At 38.2% G+C, this 21,610-nt stretch overlaps 1 protein-coding gene across 1 annotated transcript in view; it reads right to left on the bottom strand.

The window, feature by feature from the left end:
- CERS6 (ceramide synthase 6) overlaps positions 1 to 21,610 on the bottom strand; it is a gene marked incomplete at its 5' end in the record, with an annotated part of 238,497 nt that overhangs the window by 43,795 nt on the left and 173,092 nt on the right. The window contains 2 exons of the mRNA XM_011960590.1: positions 11,757 to 11,863; positions 14,930 to 15,058. Of these exons, the coding sequence (XP_011815980.1) occupies positions 11,757 to 11,863; positions 14,930 to 15,058 (236 nt within the window). The remainder of the gene's footprint in view (positions 1 to 11,756; positions 11,864 to 14,929; positions 15,059 to 21,610) is intronic.

The raw sequence follows: 21,610 nt of genomic DNA, 5'->3' as shown, positions 1-21,610 counted from the left end.
GCAACACAATGTATTAGTCGCCAAACAAATCAAACTAAATATTTATTTTGCAACAAGTCTTTTTAATGCATGGCCTCAGACTATGTAGAATACAAAGTAGTCTAAGACATAACTGTTTGTGAAAATTGTATGTGGGTTTACATGTTGTCCATTCAAAAAAGGACTTAAGATAGTTATATTTGGTGGCTGCAACTTGCCCGAGAGACATGGAGTTTGTTACGAATTTGAGGTTGGGAACCTAATTGACAACAAGCCTGATGAGAAATCCCCAAGTGTGGCTGGGGACGACTCACCAGGTCCCTCATACAGAATTTAAAATAGTTATGCCAGAATTCAGAATTCTTCCTCGGATGACTGCATGGAAGGGGACAGATAATTTCCCACCCCCTGCTACTTCTCCTTTGTCCTTCCCTTCCCATGCTGCCCTCTCTCTTTGCTTCACTCAGGAGCCAACATACAATACACAATCATCAAAACCTCAGACCTGGCTGCTGGTTACAGCTAGTCGGAGTTTGCATTTTAGTAGACCTACCTGTTTTGCGATTTTCTTTAAATACATTTAACAAATGTATTTCCAATTCATTGACAATCCACTTTATCAACTGAGCATTTCTGTTTTACGACCAGTTGTGGATAAAGGCAGGACTTACTAAACTTATTAAAAGCAGTACTGTTTCCATCTGATCTGTTTCTATCTGATCAAAACAATTCAGTGGCTGGGATGCTCCTGCTTTTGAAAGCTACTAAGTCACTGTTGTCTTTGTCTTCTTCGGCTGGGCCGATTCCGCATCATAAGGAAAGATGCACGTGGGCTGCAACATCTCAGTCGTGATTGTGCCAAACTGCAGGGGAAACTCTAAAATTTCATTCTCCATTAAACAAGTATTTATTGACGGTTTTTTAGTGCTAGCTGTTCCTGGGCACATAACCTAATCAATATCTACATCCCCAACACTCACACTGTGCCTGATGCACAGCAGGCTCACAGTAACGTGCGATAAACAGATCGATAAAGAAGAAATGATTCTTTGTCTATGAGGAATTTGTGAAGTGTTTGCTCTCTTGTCTGGGAAACAAGACACAAAGACACGAAAAGTTAAATGATAATATATGATAAGACACAGCCCCACAAGGAACAGAAGGATTCTAGGGATGCCAATGATCCTGTGGTTCCGTCTCCTTGGCAACACTGCCATCAGAGGCATGGAAGAGGTTCTGCCAATGAAAGGACACGGCCAGGGTGGCCTGCTCTGACAGCAACACAGAGCCCTGCGCTCTGGGATTCTGCAGGGAAGGTTTCTGGGATGGTTATGGTACTGGTCCACCACACAGTCAAGAAGGCAAAGGGCAGGCACACGGCAGCCCAAGGCTGAGCTTAGGACAGTTGAGAAGGAGCTCAGCATGGATGGGAGTGGAAAGTTGGCAGGAGAGACCCAAGACCAAAGTCAGGGAGGTGATGGGAAGTGAGAATGGAGAGCACTAGCCCAGTACATAACTGTGCTATATAACAGCCTAAGCAAATACAAACATCGTTGACGATGGTTCTCTCAAGTAAGTGAGATGCATCAGTTCTCTCAAGTAAGTGAGATACCTGGTCAAATACACAATTTTCAAATCTCTGGTCCTAGCATGAGACTTTATTACAACACTCAGATATTTTTAAAACAGAGCAAATGGTCATACTGAATTTTCTCCCTAGATGATAAACACATCTTATAATACCTTGAGCAAACAATCTTTTTATTTTTTTCTCTTCCCCCAGTAAAGGCTTCTCTGCAGGGATTGGGAAAGAGGGAAGGAACACTTAATACATTAATTCTCTACAGAGAGTGTTACTAGGACAATGCACCTTTTTTTTTTTTGAGACAGAGTCTTGCTCTGTCGGCCAGGCTGGAATGCAGTGGCACGATCTTGGCTCATTGCAACCTCTGCCTCCTAGGTTCTGGCAATTATCCTGCCTCAGCCTCTAGAGTAGCTGGGATTACAGGCATGTGCCACCACACCCAGCTAATTTTTGTAATTTTAGTAGAGATGGGGTTTCACCATGTTGGCCAGGCCAGTCTCGAACTCCTGACCTCAGGTAATCTGACCTCCTCAGTCTCCCAAAGTGCTGGGATTACAGACGTGAGCCACCACGCCCGGCTGGTGACAATGCATTTTTTTTGTTGATTCAAGTCACAAAAGGAAAAAGCCTACTTAATCAAGAGCATATTCTGTTCTCCCTTCCCAATATTAGGAGTAATTTCCTGAGGTAAGGAGCTCAAGACCAGCCTGGTCAACTTGGTGAGACCCCATCTCTACTAAAAATACAAAAATTAGCTGGGCATGGTGGTGGGTGCCTGTAATCCCAGCTACTCGAGAGGATGAGGTAGGAGAATCACTTGAACCCAGGAGGCGGAGGTTGCAGTGAGCCGAGATTGCGCCATTGCACTCCAGCCTGGGTGACAGAGCAAGACTCCATCTCAAAAAAAAAGAAAAGAAAAGAGTAATTGCATTTTTTTTTTTTTTTTTTTTTTTTTTTTTGCCTAAAGTGGACAACAGTTTTAAAGACTATTCCAAGGCTGAATGCATTTAGTACTTCACTCCACCCACTGCACTATTATTACTCACAAGACTAATTTTTAATGGCCTAGCCAGAGAGTTGGCAAGTCTGTTCTGCAAAGGACCAGAGAGCAAATACTTTAGGCTTTATGCGCCATAACCCTGTCACAACTACTCAGCCATGCCACTGTAGCAGAAATCAGCCAAAGACAATATTAATAGATGGCAAGGTTGTGTTCCAATAAAACTTTACTGATACAAACAGGCAGTGGGCTGCTTTGTCCTACAGGCCATACTTTGTTGACCTCTGGTCCAGACCTTCAACCCTAAAATTACATTAAAATTTTTATGTTCATCTGAAAGAGACATCTCAACACACATTATTTCCATCTAGCTCTTCCACATCCTGTAAAGGTGTTAACTAATGCTGATAGATGTAAGAATTACGAAAAACACACCAAAATACCTTATGTCCAAAAGATACCAAGTTTCATCCTTCAAATCTTTCTAATATATTTAACCTAGACCAGCACCAAGGCAAATTTCAGAGCAAATTTGTTGAGGGATTGCATGAAAAAAAAGTCAGGTTTTTCAAATGTGTGAAGTCTGAGACTAATCTGTTCCTTATCAACAATTCAGAAAAGCATATAAGCCATGCCACTTTGGTAAAATACATCTTGAAAAATAAATCAGATAAAAAGATATCTTCTCCTATGTGTCTATATGAATTTCAATAGACATGAATTTTCATTTACCATGGAAAATGGTAAAAGGAAGATTGAGTCTCCTCTGTAACTTTTTTGTTTTGTTTTTTGTTTTTTTTTTTGAGACAGAGTCTCACTCTGTTGCCAGGCTGGAGTGCAGTGGCACGATCTCAGCTCACTGCAACCTCCACCTCCCGGGTTCAAGCAATTCTCCTGCTTCAGCCTCCTGAGTAGCTGGGATTACAAGGTGCATGCCACCACGCCCGGCTAATCACACCCTGCTAATTTTTGTATTTTTAGTAGAGATGGGGTTTCACCATGTTAGTCAGGCTGGTCTCGAACTCCTGACCTTGTGATCAGCCCACCTTGGCCTCCCAAAGTGCTGGGATTACAGGCGTGAATCACCGCGCCTGGTCAACTTTTTTTTTTTTTTTTTTTTTTATTGTAGAAATCTTCTGAGAGAACAAATCCACAGATAATTCCCCTACTTTTCAGTGAAGCGATCAACAGAAAGCAACATTCTGAGAAGGCAGATGCTTCTGTCCGAACAGCAGCTGACCAGTAAAGGGACACATTTGACTGTAACCCTCCTGTAGCCAAGGCCCTGGCACTTCATGGGACATGACTGGAGATGTGGAAAATCATTATCTGGCCACGGAAAGAGGTTCTGGAGATAGTGGTATGCCCATTCACTTGGGATCTGTGAGAATACGGCAAACTAGTACAGTTTCAATATTATATGCTCACTGACTACTGAGAACAGGAGCCACTAAAGGGAGACAGTTTAAGTCTCATAATTGGATAGACCATTTTAGAATTTTATTTCAGATGTATCTATGGTTATGATTCCTTAATATAGACTAGTGGGAAGCTATAAAATGTAATAAAAACTTCTGACCACTTGGCTATAATGGGAATTTATATATTTAACAGTAACAGCATATTTTGAAAAATGCCTAATATTTATGAAGTATTTTATGGTTCTTAAAATACTATTACACTTGATCCTTAACATTTCTGGTAGGTAGGTAGACTATTTACCATTATTTTACCGATGAGGACATAAGTGCAGAGAAATCACACATCTGGTCTTTAGACAGTGTGGGAGGAGAAATCTGACTCAAAGCAAGCAGCCTTTCTAGCCACTGTACCATGCCACTTCTCTTTCAGCATCTTTGTGAATTTGCTCCTTTCTTTATCAGATTCTAATGTATCGCTGATAGATGATGATATTTGCAATATGTTATCTTGACTGGGGCAGAATGACAGAGGCAATCATTTTTAAATGACTTTTTTTTTATTGAACTACCACCAAAAATGTATCTTATCAAATGCTTTATGGCCTTAAAGAAGAGAATATTGCATTGTAGAAAGAACAAATGGAACATAGTAAGTACTTGTTGAATTGAACTGATATTAGGAGACCAGAGTCCAGAGAGCCCAGTGAATCATTGACTAAATGAATCTGCTTTCTCTGTGTATTAAGGGAGAAATCGCACCTATCTTACTTAACAAAGATTTAAGGAAATCAACTAAGAAAATGGACATGAGACCGTTTATAATTAAAGAGTACCTAATTCACTCAACAAATACTTACTGAGTAGGCACTATAAGGCACTGTTGATGGATGTTATGAGTTTGAGTGCAATCTATGCCATATTAAAACCACAGCTTTTACGGGAAATTGTTAGGAACGTAGAGATTACATATAAGTGGACTATAAGAGAGAACTGCAGATCAATGAAAATTGTAACAGCTTACAATGAGGCGTAGATTTACTCTCAAAAAGGATCAGATCATTGACTGTGTGACTACAAAGTAAAGGCTAAAATGCATCGATTTTTGAGTTGAGGAGAGCTAACTAGACATGACTTTCCAGAAATTTAAACACAAGAGAAAATATTTAAACTTTTAACACTCTGAGTGATGGCAAGTCGGTGGGGCACCAGTGATTGCTTGTTTGGTAATAGTAGTGCAACAAGTATCCAATATATATTATTGAAGCTTTTAAATACTGACTACAAACCCAAATCTTTAAAAGTATATGATAAATAAAGACTTGGCTAAAATTTGATCTTGACTATATACAGCACCATCTGGGAAAAATATGTATTTGAAGGAGATACTGATAAGAAAGTCTGCTGTTAATTATATCAACAATGAAACTACCTGATTCCACAGATGTCATTTAATAAAAGAACAATCAAATTATGTAAGGATGTGTTAGGAAAGAATTCCTACCAGATAAATTCTGAGCGACACTAAATATGTGATTATTTGATAAAACTGCTAAAGCAGTAAAACTCTTGATACAGTAAACTTATTCATATGTTTGCTCAGGTTTTAGCAAAAAGGTATGTAATTATGGAAGAAGAATGTTGTTACCGAGAACAGGAAATAAAGACACATTATCTTGGCTTCCAGGATGGTCATATTATGAAGTTACAATTTCAGAGTTTCATATGTTAGCAAAATGGGAGAAGATGATGCTTCTATACAAAGATTATCATCACATGTACCTGGAGGAAACCCGTAACAGTATTAGCAAGATTATTTCACAGTCATTATATGATATAATCATACAAATACTGATTCAAAATAACAAGGTATTATTAAGACAAATAGTAGAGAAAACTACATTTTGAAGAACTGATGTAATGTTCCCAGATGATTTGATACAATAAAATTCAGAATCAGAAAAGACCAGCATGAAAGCCAGAGAAAAAGGTGACTGAAGGAATTTACAATGTTTACCTTGATGAAGATAACAGGAAAGGGGGGAGTAAGAATTTTTTTTTTTTTTTTCGAGTATTTGCTGGGCTGAGGTACAGAACCAGAATTAGACACCGTATATAGTTCCAGGGTCAGAACTAGGACCAAAACGCAGAAAGTATTGGGAGGTAAACTGTGACAGCCTGGGGCAGAACTCTCTAATAATGGCCACTGTGCAACTGGAAGGGACTGTCTTTAGAGGTGCAGGGTTTCCTTCCACTGGAATTATTCATGTGGTGGCTGAATTATTTGACAACAAAGGTCTCTTCCCACATCATATTCTACTTATCTCTCAATCCGGGAAAGACTGTGAACAAGAAAAAGCAAGGCAAGGGATTCTGTGGTGAGGCTGTGGGCAGTGTAGTGATGGGCTAGAGGAAGAGTTGCCACTTTCTTTATCCTCCCCTCCAAAATAGGGTCATTAAACAGGTCAGCAGGGCCAACAGCAGCATAGAGTGGATATAAAAATTGCACTTTCTGGGGTAAGTCATGTCCTAGGAACAGCAAGGCCAGGCATTGGCTGGAACCATCTACACAGGGAGACCACAGAGGACAGTGATATCATCAGGAAGGAGCAGTGGAGAGATCAGTTTTGGTGGCCTGTGTGTGGGAGGGTTGCATCCCAGATGTCCTCTGGACAGAAATAATCAACACTTCCTTGGATAGCATCCCAGCTTGGAGAGAAGAGGAAAGGGCTGTGCAGATGTGTCTCACCTCTTGGCTTATTAGACAGGATGAAGAGTTCCCAGGCAGGACGAATGAGTCAACCTAGGAAGCAGGCCACAGATAAAATATAGTGTGACGCTAAGAGGTGGAAATGAATTAAAGCCAGTAAAGGGCAGTAAATGAGGAATGTGACAAACACAAGTTCGCTTCGTTAGAGTTATGTGCTGAAGATGATCACAATAAAATCAATACCCAATCGAGAAATGGTGTGGGGATGACTGAATATCCACACACACAAGAATGAACTTGGATACCTACCTTCCACCATACACAAAAATCACCCCAAAACAGAGCATTGGCCTAAATGGAAGAGTTAAAACTAGAAAACTCTTAGGAAAAAGAAATAGGAGTAAATCTTCATGACCTTGGATTTGACAACGGTTTCTTACGACGTCAAAAACACGGGTGACAAAAGAAAAAATAGACAAACTTTATCAAATCTAAAAGCTTTTGTGCTTCAAAGGACATCATCAAGGAAGTGAAAGACAACCCTCAGTAAGGGAGAAAGCATTTGCAAATTATATATTGGGTAAGTCCTTTATATATCATATACATTATTATACTCATCATTCAGATATATAATCATACATAAACTTTGACAACAATAAAAAGACAAATAACCAAATTACAAACGGGTAAATAATTTGAAATGCAAATTAAAACTACAATAAGATACCATTTAATACTCACTAAAATGAATACAATACAAAAAATAGTAAGTGTTGGCAAGGAAGTGGAGAAAGTAGAACTTTCATACATTGCTGGTCAGATGTCAAATGGTGCTGCAACTTTGTAAAAGAGTTTGGTGGGCGGGGTGCAGTGGCTCATACCTGTAATACCAGCACTTTGGGAAGCCTAGGCTGGAGGATCGCTTGAGGCTAGGAGTTCAAGACTAGCCTAGGCAATGTAGTGAGACCCTGTCTCTACAAATAAATAAATCAGCTAGGTATTGTGGCACGTACCTGTAGTCCTAGACACTCGAGTATCTGAGGCAGGAGAATCATTTGAGCTTAGGAGTTCAAGGCTGCAACGAGCTATGATGGCACCATTGCAGCCCAGCCAGGCCAACAGAGGAAGACCCTGTTTTTTTTTTTTTTTTTTTTAAACTTTTTGTCCTAGCTCTAAAGAAAAAGAACATTTGGTAGTTCTTCAAAAAGTTAGAGTTACAACGTAATCCAGCAATTCCATTCCTAAGCATATGCCTATGAAAATTGAAAATGTGTATTCACACCACATCTTGTATGCAAACATTAATAGCAGCATTATTAACAATAGCCAAACAGTAGAAACAATCCTGAAGTCTGTCATCTGACAAACAGATAAATAAAATGTGGTATATCCATACAATAAAATATTATTCACCAATAAGAAAGAATGAAGTACTGATACATGCTACAACATGGACAAACCGTGAAAGCATCAGCAAACGGAAAGAACTCAGTTATAAAAGATCACATATTGCATGAAACCATTTATATAAAATGACCACAAAATGTAAGTTCACAGAGACAGAAAGCAGGTTAGTGATTACCAGGGGATTGTAGCAGGGAAGAATGAGGAGTGACTGGCAGTGCAATAGGTTGGTTTACAGCAGCATCAACACAAATACATCAGTAATGAATGCACTGTGCTATGATGCTGTCACAGGAACTTTTTAGGTCCATTATAATCTTGTAGGATCACTGTCATATATGCGGTCCATCATTGGCCAAGAAGCGTAGCTATATGGTACATGACTGTATTCCCAGAAGTTACAATTTGCTTTCTTTACTTATGGTAAGTTTAAATCTTTCTATAATTTTGTCATTTATATTTTTCTGAACTGTGCCAGTTCAGAGCCACTCCAAATACTTCTATTGAGTTATTGTTCTTTTTTTCTTACTCATTTCCTAAAAGATCTCTCTTTTCATGTTAAATAAATAATCTCACTTAACAAGCCAATACTTACGTAACAATTACTATGAACCTGACATGTTTCTTAGCTCTATAGAGACATAAAATCACTTAATATTTACGACTATGCTGTGATTGGGCATCATCATCATTTCTATTTAAGAGATGAGGAAACTTCAGCACAAAGGTGTTAAGCAGTGGAGGCAGGATTTGAACCCACGCACACTGGTCCAAACGTCCCAGCTAACCAGTATACTCTCCTGACTCGTACGGATGTAGCAAACAGCAAACTTAAGAATGTCAACCAAGATATGCAGACCCCAGAAAATGTGTAGAATCTGGTCACTGTAAAAGACTGTAATAGGTGTTCTTTTCTGGAACTGCACTGTCCAGTAAGTGAGCCACATGTGGCTACTGAACACTTGAAATGTAGTTAAACTAAATCTAGATGTGTGGTAATGTGAAATATACACTGAATTTCAAAGATTTAATATAAATTAAAAGAATGCAGATACGGGCCAGGCGCGGTGGCTCAAGCCTGTAATCCCAGCACTTTGGGAGGCCGAGACGGGCGGATCACGAGGTCAGGAGCTTGAGACCATCCTGGCTAACACGGTGAAACCCCGTCTCTACTAAAAAATACAAAAATCTAGCCGGGCGAGGTGGCGGGCGCCTGTAGTCCCAGCTACCCCGGAGGTTGAGGCAGGAGAATGGAGGGAACCCGGGAGGCGGAGCTTGCAGTGAGCTGAGATCTGGCCACTGCACTCCAGCCCCGGCGACAGAGCGAGACTCCGTCTCAAAAAAAAAAAAAAGAATGTAGATACTCAAAACATTTTAATATTAATGTGTTGATAATGTTAAATAGTATTTTGGGCCAGGCACGGTGGCTCATGCCTGTAATCTCAGCACTTTGGGAGGCCAAGGCAGGTGGATCACTTGAGGTCAGGATTTTGAGACCAGCCTGGCCAACACGGTGAAACTCTGTTTCTCTAAAAAAAAAAAAAAAAAAAAATTACACCGGGCATGGTGGCACGTGCTATAGTTTCAGCTACTTGAGGCCAAAGAATCACCTGAACCTGGGAGGCAGAGATTGCAGTGAGCCGAGATTGTGCCACTGCACTCCAACCTGGGTGACAGGGCAGGTTTTTTTAAGACTCTGTCTTAAAAAAAAATACTATTTTGAATATACTGAGTTAAATATGTTATTTAAGTGAATATCACCTTTCATCTTTAAAAAAAAAACTTTTAGTACGACTACTAGAAAATATTGTGTTACTATAAAGCCTGCATTATATTTCTGTTGGATAGGGTTGTTCTAGAAGGATGTATTGTGACTGGAAGTGAAGTCTGGAGGAGCAGTACATAGTTCTTAAAAGGCTAATCATGGTGTATGCTGTCTTTGAGGACCATGGATTGATGACACAACAGACAATAAGCCAACTGTTACTAAACCCATCAACTACCAATATTCTGATGACCCATGATGAATTCAAATATAGTCAAGAGGAACCTGGAAGATATTGTTGGTGAATACAAAGAAATGGGTTGAAAACAAAAAGGAATATAGGGCAGGGGAAATAATTTTGTTTCTTCTACCTAAAGCACAGTCTTTGAAGGAGAAATAGGTCTATGAAATGCTTCTTAAAACTAAAGTCTAATCTACCTCCATTACACCTTACCCTCCACAGGTGAGTCGCTATTTCACACAAATACTCTATTTGCTATAATGTGTAATTTAGCCAACAGAGTTGCTCAGTAAGTGCAACAAAACTATTTAAATATTGATAATCCATCTATGTTACCTATGTCCAGTAAATGTTTGCAAAAAAAATTTATAATCTCTGGCCTCCCCCACCCCATACCCCAAATTATAAACCAGAATATTAAAAGGACTTGTAGGAATTCAACTGCAAGTACCCCAAGGGCAGCCCTATGTCTAACTGAATTATCAGCATTACCAGTACCATCCCAGTGCTGGTAACGCAGCAAATGCCCAGTAAATTTTCACTAAATACACACAGAAAATGGTAGTTCATTGGAATTTTAAAGTCCACGCCTAAACAATATGGAAAATGCAAAGAATGGATATTCTAGACTGGTAAGCTTACTGTTGTAGATGGCTAATCACACAGATGGGGGCAAGTACTTAGAATGAAGACCCAGGAGTCAGCAAAGGTTTTCTGAAATCCAACTTCACATTCTTTTCCTGACTCTGCCTCTATCTGTGCGGGGAGTGACTCAACAGAATAAATCCTGAATTCCTTAAGACCTTTGACAAAACTCTTTTATGTACCTTAACCAAGGTGGGGAAATAGCAGGCATGACAATCTAACAGTTAGAAGGCTTAGTAATGAGTAGAAAAATCATACAGGAAGACTGGTGTTTGGGGGACTGAGGTCAATCTAAAGAAATTCTTCAGGGGTGGACCAGGAATCCCTCTTGGTCAACATTTTTCTTTAGTAAGTTGGAAGAAACATGAAAGGCATATTTGCCAAGTAACACAAAGCTGGAAGAGACTTTGTATATAATTCAAAGACTATTTGGTTAGAATGGTATATAGCTGATGAAAATTACCTAGGATAGTGGTTTTCAAACTTTAATATGCAGCAGAATCATCAGGAAGGCTTATTAAAACACATTGCCAGGACTCATCTCCAGAGTTTATCACTCAGTGGGTCTTGGGTGGGGTCGAGAATGTGCATTTCTAACAGGTTCTCAGGTGATGCTGCTGCCACTAATCCAGGGACAACCCTTTGTGAACCCGTGGTACAGGAGATTCCTGTTATATACTTGTTTGCAACACTACAGTTTCTTTCTTAATTCCAACCTTCATGGCTGAGGTTCCTGAGTCATATTCTAGACTAGTGCCTTCTATGACAGATGGCTTTCTGTAACTTCAGAACCCATGCAAGCCACATCCTTTTCCAACTATTCTGTGGAAATCATTAGTAAAGAGTGCCACCCTCTTCTGGAAGAAGAAATCAAGCAGTTTCTTGAGGTATTCCCCTCCCCGAACATATTTAAACCTCTAAATACTTACGGTAAAGTTCAAAAGGAAAATGGTTCAGAAAGCTTATTTGGAAAGGGTGGCTCTATTAGGAAGAAGACTGGCATACTCACCAGAGAGGAAATATACCCAGTCGTGTGGTGATAAAAACCACGGCAAACATAACAAACAGGAGATCACACATTTTCTGAAACTTGGCATAATTTGCCATTTTGGCAGCCTATGAAAGAAAGGAATGTGACATATTAATGTAGTTATACTGATAATAAAAAGTTTCTTTCAATATGCATGAGTCTAAGATATACTTTATCAGATGCATAAAATTGCCTGTGACTGAAATGTCATACATCATGCATCAGCATTTATAAATTACCCACAAGCTGAGTGAGAGGCAGCATTAGCCGTAAGTAGAATTCCTGACTGTTACAGATTTAATAAAATATTCAGCAACCTGAAAAATTCAATTGTATGGTTGATTTCAGAAAAACAGAGAGAAAAATAAGCAATTCTTACAACATAGATGATATTAGCAAGCCAGAGACACCAAAACAGAAATCTGGTATAACAGTTCAAACAGAAGTGCTGGATAATCCTTTAAACCTTTTTATGAATCTCAAATACTGAGGCTACAAACTTTATATAGAATATATTGAGTTTTCTGTGTTTTTCTTCCTTTCTCCTTAAAATTATAGGTTTTCTCTAAACAGGCACAAGGAATACTCTGGGAGATGCTTTTCTGGCTTATTCTCACGAACTTAGAAATGAAGAAAGTGTCAAGATCATGTCATTTCAACTAATCCATTTAGGTAGAATTTTCAAAGTTACATGAATGGGTCATTTTTAGACGAAAGCCACTAATGCTCAAAGGGTCTGTGAAAAGTACTCTCATAATTTATGACAGCGATTTAAGTGAAGACTTTTTATATTATAAATTAGGGAAGAAATCACATCCCTTTCTCTACCATCTACTTTTTTACAAATGATTCTAAAAACAGGTGAGACTGAAAACATAATTTTGCTTAATCATCTCTTTTTACATTTTTACATAGAATTCACAGCACCTACACACAGGGTTATAAATTGATGATGTCTTCTGAATTTATAATGTTATTTTCTACTTCTTGGAAACTTAAATTAACTGAGTCAGATTTGAAAAGATTGTTGACATTATCCACAGAAGCTATAATTTAAAAGATTTAAATAAAGCGCAAAGCTATGAGAGGAATGTATTCCTAAGGGGAAATATCTATTGACTGCGTGGAAGTTAGGATTATAAGCTTTTAATTTCATGAACACTTCAGGGGTAATACCATAAACTATGTTAAAAGGTACCTTTTACTTTCTTCTGGCTAGGTAAATCATGAAATTTTTCTTTTACATTTTTTCACCAGTATTCAATAAGTAAGCTTTAAACACAAACTTTTCAGAAATGTCTAGGCCATAAGATAACATGTTGAGGAGGTGACAGGTGACCTATCTCATTAATTGAATACTCTAAGTGTTATTTATTTTTATAATGTTAAAGAGAATCTAGGTGATGAAGAACATTTGTTTTTAAGCCACATGACCGAGATTTCTGAATTTTTTTTTCTGGATACAAGTGGAACTTGATTAGAAACTTTCTGAATCTACCCCATGGCACTACCAAGCATCATGCCAGCCATTTCCACAGGCAATGCAGTTGGCTAATTGTACAGGATTGATTGTACAGCCTTAGGTTGCAGCATAAATTTCTACATTCAAGCAAACTTAAGATTTAACCAAATGGTAACTCATTTCCAGGGGATTGCAATATAAGCAATCTATATTATTGATTATACTTACTATATTTCTTTATACTAATTAGATTTCTCCTATTAAAAATATATTGAATAGAGGTTAGCTTGAATCACTTAAAAATCATAGCAACAAATTATCATTTGCCTTATCTAGCCCATTAGGTCTATTTTTCTATTTTATAACATGAAAGGACCAGAGTTTTTTTAACAAAGTGCTGTATATACCTCAAACCTTAATTGTCTTTATAGTAGATTCAAATTTTATAGCATAGAATTCTGCTTATATTGCAATGACAGATCATTATTTGAGGGTATGTTTAGTCTACATTCATAGTATAGTAATTGCTTCAAAGGTGGCAAAACAAAGCACTTAAAGCAAAATGGTGGGCCTAAAGGAAAAAAAAATCAGAATTCAGATCAGATTGTAAGAACCATTTCTACATAGGCTTTGTACTCTTATAAGGTAATTCTGACCAGTTATATTAATTTCTTAATATAAAATGCAAAGACTTTAATGATTAACATTATTGAGTATGACTCTTCACAGGAGCCATAGTTAAAAGTAAATATCACATCACAATTTTCCTTGGGATTTTACCTTTTGAAATATGCTAGAACATTTTTATTTATTTTACCACTTTAAGAATTCTAAATAATAGTAACCAATTCATATATGACCAATATTTCCACAGATATTCTTTATACTTTCATATATAGAAAACATAGTTTCTACATAAAATTTGCAATTCGTATGCACTTTTCACTGTAAAAACATTAGGAAAATGTGTATTGGCAATAAAAATGATGACTCCTACTTAATTTTACCGGGATGTATAACTTCCATCAGTACCCAAACTGAGTTTTACAAAATTTCCCAATAAATCAGGGTAAAAGTTACAACACATCAAACAAAACCTAATCAAATAATGATTTTCCTTTGTAAAAACATTCATTTCTTAAGTATGGATTAGTAAAGGTTTTCAGCATTTTATTAACAATTTTTTTTGTATAAAAGTTTACATACTGGCCAGGCGCGGTGGCTCAAGCCTGTAATCCCAGCACTTTGGGAGGCCGAGGAGGGCGAATCACCAGGTCAGGAGATCGAGACCATCCTGGCTAACACGGTGAAACCCCGTCTCTACTAAAAATACAAAAAACTAGCTGGGCGAGGTGGCGGGCGCCTGTAGTCCCAGCTACTCGGGAGGCTGAGGCAGGAGAATGGCGTAAACCCATAAGGCGGAGCTTACAGTGTGCTGAGATCGCGCCACTGCACTCCAGCCTGGGTGACAGAGCAAGACTCTGTCTCAAAAAAAAAAAAAAAAAAAGCTTACATACTAATTTAAAATCTCATTTTCACCAGTTTAACCTACAAAGAAACACTGTAGTTTCAAGGCAGTTATTTACTATTGTACCCAAGCACCATCTAGCATAACATTGAAGAGTTAATGAGATTAGGGACTTCCTAAATTTTGGATTTTGTGTTCTTAAAGATGAAAGAAAACTTTTACCTCCAGAAGAGCATCAGCCGAATCATGAAGACAAAGGACCAGCGTTCCTACTCGGGCCATATTGTTGACATATGAAAAGGTAATCAAGAAAATACACACAAGGTGGTGCAGGAACATAATGCCAAAGTCCTTGAGGAAAGAAAAACCAGCCATATTAGAGTTTAGCAACATCACATTTCCATTTAGCCATTCAGCCACTGAACCAGTACTTACTAAGAATCTCCACAAGCCTAGCACTGAGGATGAATAAGGTATGAATAAGGTATAACTCTTATCCTGTGGGAGTCCATCACGTGTTGGGAGAGACACATAGGAGATCAGTGGAAGCCCAAGATCAAGGCTCTGGCAGATTTGGTATCTGGAGAGGGCCCACTTCCTTGTTCATAGATGGTGACTTCTAGCTGTGTCATCATATGGCAAAAGGGGCAAAGCACTTATTTAGGGCCACAGGAGATAGGAGGAAATCAATGACTACCAAGAATGCAATCAAGCCAGGACAAAGACCATATCATAAAGAATGCTTTGTAGCAAGCCAAATAATTTGAAGCTATGGGAGAAATCACTACAGAATTTCAAGAAAAGAAGGGTACTACTTGCATTTGAACCTTTAATTTTTTATTTTATTTTATTTTATTTTTGCTCTGTCACCCAGGCTGGAGTGCAGTGGTGTGATCTCGGCTCACTGCAAGCTCCATCTCCCAGGTTCACGCCATTCTCCTGTCTCAGCCTCCTGAGTAGCTCAGACTACAGGCACCCGCCACCATGCCCAGTTAAATTTTTTTTTGTATTTTTAGTAGAGACAGGGTTTCACCGTGTTAGCCAGGATGGTCTCGATCTCCTAACCTTGTGATCCGCCCACCTCGGCTTCCCAAAGTGCTGGGATAACAGGCGTGAGCCACCGTGCCCAGTGCATTTGAACTTTAGGAAGATCTTTGGGGCAACTGTATAGGTTTAACTGGACCACTTCTCTGCCTACTAAATGGTTGGGGCTTCAGAAGGTATGGTTGTGTCTTTGAACAGAGTGTGGCATCTATGAAGGGACAGCATGTTAAGGTCAGAGGAAAAGGGCATCGTATGGCTCCCAGCCCGGATGGTCCACTGCCTACAGAAGGGCTGATAAGCCACATAGCAAGGTTAACGATGGTGCTGTGGTCTAAATATTTGTGTGCCCACCAAATTCATGTTAAAATCATAATGTCCAAGGTGATAATGTTAGGAGATGGGGCATTTGGGAGGTAATTAGGGCATGAGACCAGAACCCTCATGAATAGGATTAAGTGTCCTTGTAAAAGGGACCCCAGAGAGCCGCTTTGTCCCTTTCACCATATGAAGACACAGTTAGAAGGCATCATCTATGAACCAGGAATGGGCCCTCATCAGACACCAAATCTGCCAGAGCCTTGATCTTGGACTTCCCAGCCCCTGGAAGTATAAGAAATCAATTTCTGTTGTTTACAGGACTCCCAATCTACAGTATTTTGCCACAGCAGCTCAAATGGATTAAGACGGGGGTGATGGTTTTCTGTTATCTCAGATTTCTTGGAATGTGCATCTCAGTGTTAGCATCCTTCTCCCAGAATATGCCTGTTGGGATACTAAAATAAGAATCCTACCATGTTGGCTTTTCTGATAGGACCTACACAAACAAGCCCTGAATTTTTAAAAATTGTTTTATGTTAGATTCAGGGGAGTACATATGCATGCTTGTTACTTAGGTATACTGCATACTTGTGGGGATTGATGCCCTGAATTTTAATCATTATCTGTCCATAGACATTAGAAAAAAATATATCTTGCAGAAATAATAGTAAATTGACCATCCTTATTTTGGTCAGCTTCAAGGGAACCTCATCTTGGCCTCAGTGAAGATTTTTTTTTCTGATATTATCTCTTGACTATCCGGACATGGTTTGTTGTGATATGGAATTTCTGTTGCTTAGAAATATAATCTCTCTTTTACTCATACTTTTATCTAATCTATATATCTCTCTCAGAGTAAGTCTGAATTTCTTTGAGACTTAAATGCCAAGACTGACCCTAATGTTGCTCTATTTGAAGCCTCTGGAGGAAGAGGACTATTCCCCACAGACCATTCATCTAGGGTAGATTTATTTGAATCTCTCTCTCTAAGGGAGAGAGCGTGAAAATGAAAAGCACGAAAACTGACGTATGAGCAGATCCTGATTATGAAAAAGCACAGTATGTAGGTTAAATCTAGGGGAATAAACCCAAATTTTTATCTTGAAAAGTCAATATTCATATGGTCATTTATTCATTAAAAACAGTGACTGAGCATTTACTATGCTCTAGACAGTTCTAGGCTTTGAGGAAAAATAAGTAAGCAAACTAGACAAATACTTTTGCCCTTGTGGAACTTGTATATTCTAGTAAGAGAGAACAGACAAAAAATATAAGTAAATGATCTCTTATAGTAGAAGGTAAAATTGTGCTACGGGGGGAAAAAAGCAATCATGATAAGAAAGGTGAGGAGTCCTGGTTGCTGGGGGAGATACATTATAATAGTACACAGAGGGGCCAGGCCAGGGCAGGTCTCTCTAAGAAGGTGACTTAAAGATGATGAGGAGGCTAGTCTTAATAGATAGATGGGGAGAAAATATTCAAGCCAGAGAAAACAACCAAGGCAAAGGCATTATCCATCACGGTCTTTCTATCCTGATGTGTTCAAGGAATAGTGAGGAGGTGAGTGTGGCTGGAGTCAAGTAAGAAGGAGAGACATGTAGAAGCCAGAGTAGTAATATTATAGATTATAGATTTTAAAAATTAGTAGCTTCTTTTTGTCTATTACCACTATTTTAAAAAGATATTTTAACTTTATTGAATAGAAAGTAATCACTCTGCTATTTAATCCCTGATATGTAACTGTTCTATGTATCATTTGTATTCACATCTACATTGGGAGGTTAAGGGTCAAGAATAAAATTATTTCTGAGGTTGTAAGGACTTAATTTTATCTATCACATTGGAATAGGTACAACGCACTTATAAATACTCTCTGATACTACTCGTCATGAACATGAAACAGGACTACGTTTTTATTCTTACAGATGTCTTCATAAACTCCTTCCTACAACATTCCCTTATGAGAATTCCTCTTTGTTCTCAAAATCAGTGTGGGCGACAGTGCTAAGGTTGGTGGATGTTCTGCCAAGCTGAACATCTGGTTTACAAAGGCAACAGCAACCAGATTAGATAGACTCCTCGGTTCCTTGTGAATTCAACTTAATCTTCTACCTAAGGGGAAGGAGGAGGCCCTAGTGGTATCTCTTTTTCTAAATTGTCTTGTACTTTTCCTCTGTGACCCTTTAGCTCTCATGGCTTCTGCCCTGGTTCCTGATTCACTGGGTGATAGATCCACTTTCTTCTGGACCCCCACTTACCTATCCTGGACCCTCACTTACCTATCCACCTTTCCACAACTCAGAGAGGCCTCGGTCTCTAATTTCTATTCTCCAATTCAGTTCAGTTATTATTGTTTGATTTTTCTGTGCTTAAGGCAATTTCTAAGTTAAACACAAGTACAAGAAAGTTAAAACCAGGGTCTTATCAACAGGACCAGACTCTTGAAAAATGTAGGTGTCTTGAACAATTATGGAGCACCTATTTCGTAAGAGCCAATTTATAATCCAACTCATATCAATTTTGTCATTTTTGGTAGGGTAATTGCCTATCTATCTATCTATGTAACTATCTATCTATCTCTATATATATTTTTTGAGACAGAGTCTTGCTCTGTCACTCAGGCTGGAGTACAAGGTGCAATCTCAGCTCACTGCAACCTTCGCCTCCTGGGTTGAAGCCATTCTCGTGCCTCAGCCACCCAAGTAGCTGGGATTACAGGTGTGCGCCACCATGCCCAGCTAATTTTTGTATTTTTAGTAGAGATGGGTTTCACCATGTTGGCCAGACTGGTCTCGAACACCTGACCTCAAGTGATCCACCTGCCTCAGCCTCCCAAAGTGCTAGGATTACAGGCGTGAGCCACTGAGTCTGGCTATCTATACAACTAAGAGACTGGATCAGGTTATTTTTATGCTGTCAATTCTATAATTCTAGGCTTCATAGTTATGGTAATTAAATAATATTTGAAGTCTTTACTAATTTCATATTTGTGTATGTGTGGCAGAGAGACTGTGGGAGAGCCCACACATGTGCCCTCTTTATTTAGCAGCTGAGTAGCTGTTGATGTCACTACGGATTAGGGTCTGAAAAGTCAACTTCAACAACTTTAATTGCTTAAATGATTCTGTCTACAGTTTAGTGAACAAGTCCGGAGGTTATTTTCTTCCCTGGAAAGTGCCTAACATTTATGGACAACCATACATATTGATTTATTACTAGGATAAACAGTATATTAGTTTGCTAAATGAGGTCAGATAATTTAAGAAATGAAGTGCAATGATTTCTCTTATTTTCAATTAACCTAGTCTCCAAACAGCATGACCCATTGATGGTAGATTCCACTGTCAGGAGAATCATGCGTCTTCCAACAGTTAATTCTAACTGCCCACGGCAGAACTGAGCATTGAGAATGCAGTGGCTAACCTACCACTATATTCCTTCATCTAGACTCACATTTACATCTAGTTCTCAGCTCAGGCAGAAGAGAAATGATGACCATACTCTGAGTTTAACAAGTGATTATGTACAGGTGCAACTTACCAGTTTTACCTACTTCTGAAATTCTGATGTCTTTGCAGTTAGTACCTAAGGTTTTCTTAAATCATTAAAGTTAGACAATACCAAAATGCCTTAGACATACAATAAAAATTGCACTGATAACATTTTCCACTGAAAGATAAAATCTGTTCTCTCCAAGCTGTTACTTATTAGATTCCATCATGTGGAGTATAGTATTCTACCAAATAATAACTACTTCAAAACAATGGATCCATTAAAGTAGAGCTTACCTGTCAACTAATATTTTAAACTGTTTCTTAAACATAATCAAATGAAAACACACACTGCTTAATTCAGAAATTCAATGAGTTTATATTTGCTATGCTTAATACACAGATTTCAAAGTTTAACCAGCTGAATACCTAAAAAGAACAATACTTTCCACATTTTCTATTGTTCAGCTCTGAGTGATTGCTCTTGGCTCACTGAAAGAGAACAAGGGTTTTTCTCTATTTATTTTTAAAATGAATAAATATAAATTGATTAAAACACTTATGGAGGATTAGTACCATTTTATAATGAAGTTTCCTGAGATGTATCTAATATAACGTCAATAAACAACCCAATGGCCTTGCCAATACAGCACAGCTCCTTTAAAAATAAGAGCCTTGTTTTTTAGACAAAATTTGCTTTGTAAAGATGTTTTTTGCATATAAATCACCTGGTCCTAGAAAACATTTGTTTTATTACTGAAGGATTCACAGTTATGCCCATGGCAGAAGACCAATTTTCATTATAGTCCTATCTGTATGAATATGAAAAAAGAATGAATAATGGATTTGTCATCTTTTACATTTCTGCTTCAGAATGCATTATACATAATAAAATACCTTTAATAAAGGCCATGCAATCATTATTTTATGTGTTACTCACATCCTCCTGACCCAACACATTTCTTTGAGTAGGCACTGAATCTGGCCCAAATAACCATTTTAAACAAATTGCCAATTTGGATTTTATCAATGCAGGGTAGAAAACTTCCATCCTTATATTTGCAACTGCTGAAAGTGATTAGTGTGCACACAGACACAGTCATGGCCGAAAGAACATTAGCATTTTAGGTTGAAATGTTTTCCTGCATTTTTCATAACTGCAATTAAGGAGAGAGACTGTGATTTCTTACTGGTCTTCAGACTGAAGACTGATGCCAAAGCCTTTATTCAAAACAGACTGGCCTGGACACGTGCTTTACTTGCGTCCTCAACCTCCTGCTATTCGGCCATATTGTTTCTTGATATTTCACAGCCATTATCAAGGGCTCCTTCTACGTTCCCTGGTTGATATTTACCCTAATGTTGACCTTTACTTCAGTAGCTTTGCCTATGTTAATTATCAGAGACAAGGGGGAAAAAATCAAACATGGTTGTCACTCAACTTAATTAGAAGTCTGAAATAAAAGAATTCAAGGAAGAGCCATCCATTTTAGTATTAAAAGCTGGTAAGATAACGCTGTTTTTTCCTCATTACATTTTCAAATAGCATTTAGGGAACCTAGAAAACTTTCTTAGTCTGTTCTGTGTAGTTTTCACATCAGAAATTCCTGGGTACAGGTAAAATTCCAGCTACCTGGGCTCCATCCCCAGCTGTTAGAATGAAAATCAGCATCTTTAATTCAGTTCTCTAGGGGAATTTTATGTACAGTAAAATATTAGCACCAAACATCCAGAGGGATCTACCTCTCACTGAGACACAGATCTGAAAGTCTACATAACGCAACTCCCTTCACAATGATCAAACTGTAGAGAATCTCTGAAATAATATTGTTTTCAGGAGGCACTACAAATTCATCTTGATGTACATGCCTTTACAAAAACAAAATTCACCCATTTTTCATTAAAAATAATACATATACATACTATAAACAGGAACTGTTCCCTAAATTTTCATTGGCTGGATAATATTTTATGCAGTCTCTTTTGGGAATAACTTTTGCAACTGATTAAGAAAAAATATTAGTGAACCTCTTTTTTTTTTTTTTTTTTT

The sequence above is a fragment of the Colobus angolensis genome, unplaced genomic scaffold (assembly GCF_000951035.1).
Source record: "Colobus angolensis palliatus isolate OR3802 unplaced genomic scaffold, Cang.pa_1.0 Scaffold517, whole genome shotgun sequence".
In the NCBI taxonomy this organism is placed as follows: domain Eukaryota; kingdom Metazoa; phylum Chordata; class Mammalia; order Primates; family Cercopithecidae; genus Colobus; species Colobus angolensis.
This window is presented reverse-complemented; position numbering and strand designations above follow the sequence as displayed.